The sequence below is a fragment of the Paracoccidioides brasiliensis genome (genome assembly GCF_000150735.1).
Source record: "Paracoccidioides brasiliensis Pb18 unplaced genomic scaffold supercont2.6, whole genome shotgun sequence".
Classification (NCBI taxonomy): Eukaryota; Fungi; Ascomycota; class Eurotiomycetes; order Onygenales; family Ajellomycetaceae; genus Paracoccidioides; species Paracoccidioides brasiliensis.
The window spans coordinates 217,937-222,936 of NW_011371363.1; the positions used below are offsets into that span (position 1 = coordinate 217,937).

A 5,000-nucleotide genomic window follows, 5' to 3' on the forward strand; every position below is an offset into this window, starting at 1 on the left:
TTTCCGGTTTTCCAGGACCGATTCTATCCATCACTATTATTTGCCATATCTGTGCGCGGCGCTCTCTCTCTCGAAGATCTTGATTGTTTAGCAAAGGAGATAACTAGCTTCAGAAGCGGCGATACAAGCGCCAAATGATTTCGCATGGTGCAACGTCTGAGTGCCGTCAAAACCTTGGAACTTTGAAGAATTCCCACGTTGTTTAGCCGGGAAATTTGACTTTGTCGATGCCTAGGGTGATAATAAATGCGGGGAAGCTAAACTTGAATAGGCACATCTAGTACGGGAAATAGAGCAGAGTTGAGGCAGCGAAGAAGGGTAGAATGGAAAATAAAATCCTTTTTCATTTCAGGAAAGCAGCAAGAGATTTAGTGTTAAGAGGGAATTGAATTAAGAAATTAAGAACAAGCAAGCTGGTTAATGGGGGAAAACAGTTCAATCAAGTCATTTGCATTTTGCTTAACGCTCAAATCTTCCATCCAGGAGAAGAACAAGAAAAAAGGTAAGAAACATTTTTAAGTATCACAACAATCAATGCTCTTAATGAGGAGCGAGAAAGGAGAGAGGAGAGAGAGAGAGAGAGAGAGAGAGATAGAAAAACGACAGGAAGGAGGATAAGAGAGAGAAAGAAAACACGCCACGATGATTTCAAAACACACTACCAAAAAAAAGAAAAAAAGAAAAGAAAAAAAAGAAAAGAAAAGAAAAAAAGTCTGCTCTAACATCCGTACACGATTGGCCTTGGGATAACCGGAGAGCGAAAGGACGTGGTGTGATGTATCGAAATGATAGCCACCAGTCCTACCTGGGTACATGTGTATGTATACATTAAACATTACTCGCTATGTCACATAGGAACACACATATATTTGCCCTTCCAGCCATTTCCGTGTTTTTTGCCCGTAGTACATATATACACACATCAAACACTAAAACAGATAGGAAAGAAAGACTCCTTTTACTCATGTGCACCGTATCAGGCGTCAAAAAAAAATATTTGTTCTTTTCTTTTCTCTTCTCTCATAGCCGTAGCTGTCATGAAGGTGGTTCAATTCATTTTCAATAGACAGAAAATCTTTTGAACGAGAGTGATGAAAAACGGAGGAAAGGAAGGGATGAGGGAGAAAGAAGAAGGAAGAAAAGGGAGGATAATGGAGCAAAAACTAGAAACATAAAAGTGTATCCCATGACAAGTCCGTGTAAAGCAGAAATCCGGTATACCCATACAAGAATGAAAAACAGAAGCAAAAGAAGAAACAAAAACAAAATACCCTAAAAGAAACAAGGAGAGGAAAAGAGATGATATTTAGGAAGGGTATTAATCTGTTAATCAGAGACACAGAGAAACACTGGGCAAACTGAAGAAACTGCATATATCTGTCAAAAAACAATACTTCCTGGGGTATTTTCCTCGTTTATCGCATTTGTATTGTTGAATCGCCTCAACCGACGTAAAATCGCTTTCATACAACGGTCATCAGTGTCATACGTTCACAGCCATCATTTTCATTCGGAGCAGTGCCAGAAGCATTGCCCCGATGTCCATTGGCACCTTTGGACAGGGCCAGATCCGGAAGAAAAGAAGCCTCAGTGCCACTTAATGGGCGTGTAAACATGTGGCTAAACGGAGGATCCTGGGGACCAAAGTCGGTTTCGGAACCCGAGCAGACTCCCTCCGCCTTTCGGACGACATCCTTAAGTGCCCTCGTAACTACTCCAGCTCGAACAACAAGGTCACGCAGTGACTGGGTATCGAATGGTAGCTTTTGGTGCGGGTTTGCACTGGCTTCAAGGTACGCGGGGTCCTGGAGACCGCGCTGTTGGTAAATCGTGTCGAGGACGAATTTCGCTTTCACGGACGAGTCCGTCCTTGGATGGAGTTGAGGGGCTAGGGCAGGTGTTGAGTTTATTCTCTCCGAAAGAGGCGAGGGGCGAGTATTATTGTTGCCGTCGTCGTTGTCGTGGCTGTTTGTGTGTCCGCTGGAAAAGAAATCATCGTCCGAATCTTTATTACTAAAATTTGGAGACACTGGCGCTGAATGTTGAGTGTCAAAGTCTCCTTCATCTTCTTCGTCATCTTCCAAAGTCGCAAGGTTGATGATACCCTTAGCTTCCTTCCACAGCTCACTGGAGGGGCCATCGAGTATGCGCAACGCGCGGGCACTGATGCGGAGTCGTTTTAGTTCCTCCACTAGTAATGTTAATTCTTGAACATGCCCAAACTGCCCATGAACACTAGCTTGACGCTCCATGATGGCCTTGGGTACCTTCATGCATTGATTGGGCAACATTAGGTTTAGATCAGCATCGTTCCCTTTCGACTCATCTTGTTTATCTGAATCGTCAAACTCAAAGTCACCATCCCAATCCTCGCTGACACCCTTATTCCCCAAACCCCAAGTACCGAATTTTGGACTCGTGTGTTGGGCTTTGTTGGAGAGTGAAGGCTCGCGGGAAATGGGAACGCTTTGGCTTCTAAGGTGAACGGCGCTGCCAACGCGACGCATCACAGTGCGGCCTCCGCGAGTGTCAGGAACATGCTTGCTGAAAACAGCCGTTTTGGGCCTAGACTCCGAGCCCTGAACGTCCTTGTCATTGGATTGTTTCTCTGCCCAGTCGAAAAGTGAGATTCGTGCCTCTCTACCGGAAGTTTCGCCAAGGGCTATGGATGAATGAGGTCGATTTATGTTTGACCGGAGCACCGATAAACATTGGCTGGCGTGGGGCCTAGGGCAAGGCTCATTGAAGGAAAACAACTGGCAGTCCCCGTCCTCCATAGGTTCTATATCATCTAAGCTATTCCATTCAATAACACTGTCATTTAAATTTCCGGAATCTGTTACAGCTGGCGTTAATGATTCAAGCTGTTGTTTCGATTCGTGATCGGGGTCGGAGGGTAAGATGTGAAGTCGAGTAGCAGATGACGATAGGTCATTTTCATGGATAACGAAAGCATCATCATCATCATCATCATCATCACCGGTTATACTTAACTGTTCAGAAGCCACTTCGGACGTTGCGTTATCAAGGACCTTGAGCTTTTGGTCAGCAAGGTCCAACTGAGATGGATGATCAAATATCGTTTCGATGCGTGGGCCACGCTGAGTCGGCGGGCCACCCAGTCCCACCCGGGTAGGGAACGAGTCAAAGGCTGTATCGCTTTGGAAGTCAGTTTCATATTCATCCCCTGAACTAAATATTCTCGTGTCATTATCTGAGCCGACCAAAGTTGAGGCAGGGCCGGAAGTTGCCGCAGAAAACCTTTGGGTTTTGGGATGGCCGGAAGAGGGAAAGAATATGTTGCCGGAAGGGATAGATGACTGGCCGCCAGAAGATGACCTAGATCCGGGCTCTAGAGCTAAATCGCAGCAGATGGGTTCGGAAGAAAGCGCAGCACGAAGTTCTGAATATCGCGGGAGGCGGCGGAGGCGAGATTTGGGGGAGTTGTTTTCTGAGTTTATGGTATCAAGCTGATGGTAATTATAGTCTGCTTGAGAAGCAGATGATAGAAGTCTAAAAGCATCTGTACTTGCGATGGTCCTTCTTTTTCGAAGACGTATCGAGGTTGTATTCAACTCTTCAAGTTTAGCTACTAGACCATTTGAAGGGCAAGGCGGTTCCGTGAATCGGTCCTTCGAAAGGGAAAACCGGCGATGTCGCCCCTGTGTTTTGGCGGTTGATCGTTTCCACGAGCCTTCCAACGTTGCGGTCATCATGTCGTCATTTGAAAATGACTGTTGTGACTTCCGCTCAACCATTGGCACAGATTGCGTGACCTGGTCGTCCGGAACTGAGATGTCAGAATGAATAGAACCTCTGGATTGGGGTCCTTCGTCATTGGACAGCCACCCGCCGATGCTGTCGGCTCTAAATGAACGGCTGGGGGTTGCACGAGCTACAGACGTGGAAAGAAGTAGCGTCGGAAATGAATTGGAATGTGGAACCAGTCGACGAGGAGAACGAGCCCTATGCCTCGCAGAAGAACGCCGCCTAGTCTCCGGCATATGTGGATTCTCAGAAGATCGGAAGTATGGCCTCCAAGTCCCATTTGTCGAGGAATCCATCGGTTCCAGTAGCGATTGCTCCGGGGAGTAAAGGGGCGAAGATGGTGGCTCCAGTGGCACACAGCCCTCAGTCGACGACCGTTGCCTCATGATGGCCAGTCTCTGGTGGCTCGTTGCTGGTCTTCGTAGAAGAGGAGCCGGAGCTGTTGACGATTCAGAGGACCGCGTCATATAGGAGTGGTGAGCTGGCAGGCCGCGTTGGGAGGTTGAGCGTTTCACAAGTTTGTTGGGGCCTTGCTCCATACGGAAGGGAAAAGAGAAGAAAGGGCTGGCAGAACCATTGAACGATGGGGAGTCCGGCTGCGATCCTGACAGTGGGCTGTCGTTTTGGGATATGGATATTATCGAAAGACGCTGTAGCCAAGACGAAGAAGGTCGTCCAGCAGGTGAGGCCGTAGGCAGGTCAACGGGAGACTCGTCACCGGGGCCAGTTGATATGGGAGCCACGAACGTTCGACGGCGCGGACGGGTCACTGGGTCTTCTGCTGTTGGCATATCATCCACAGCCACGAGCTCGGGATGTGCAGCATCCAATCTGCCTCCCCGGGATTCATCCGTCCGCCTATCCCCCGGAAGGTGGTAGGATGTCGCCGGTCTACGCGCCACACCGGGCACTTGGGGGTGGACCGGAGAGTCAAGGGGAAACGATGTATCGAGGACACGGCCTGGAGATGAAGAATGGGAATGGCTGTTCCGGAATATGGAACGCCTTCTCTGCGAAGGTAAGCGTGGTCGTGCGCGGGGTGATTGCTGGGCCGCCTCGTTCCTGCCCAGGGCAAAGCCCGTGGCGGCGATTCCAACTGTGCCAATTGCACAGAGCTGGTTAAGATGCGGGAAACGGAGAGTCAGCGATGGTCTGCGCGGAGTCGTGATGTATATATTATTATGACCATGTCATATCATAGATATATATATATGTCATTGGGTGGGGAAGCG

General features: G+C 48.4%; 1 protein-coding gene across 1 annotated transcript in view; it reads right to left on the reverse strand.

Annotated features, from left to right (window-relative positions):
- Window positions 1-1,463: 1,463 nt before the first annotated feature.
- The window catches only part of PADG_05166 (uncharacterized protein), a gene marked incomplete at both ends in the record, with an annotated part of 4,979 nt that continues 1,442 nt past the window's right edge, over window positions 1,464-5,000 (reverse strand). The window contains one exon of the mRNA XM_010762319.1: window positions 1,464-4,883. Within this exon, the coding sequence (XP_010760621.1) occupies window positions 1,464-4,883 (3,420 nt within the window). The remainder of the gene's footprint in view (window positions 4,884-5,000) is intronic.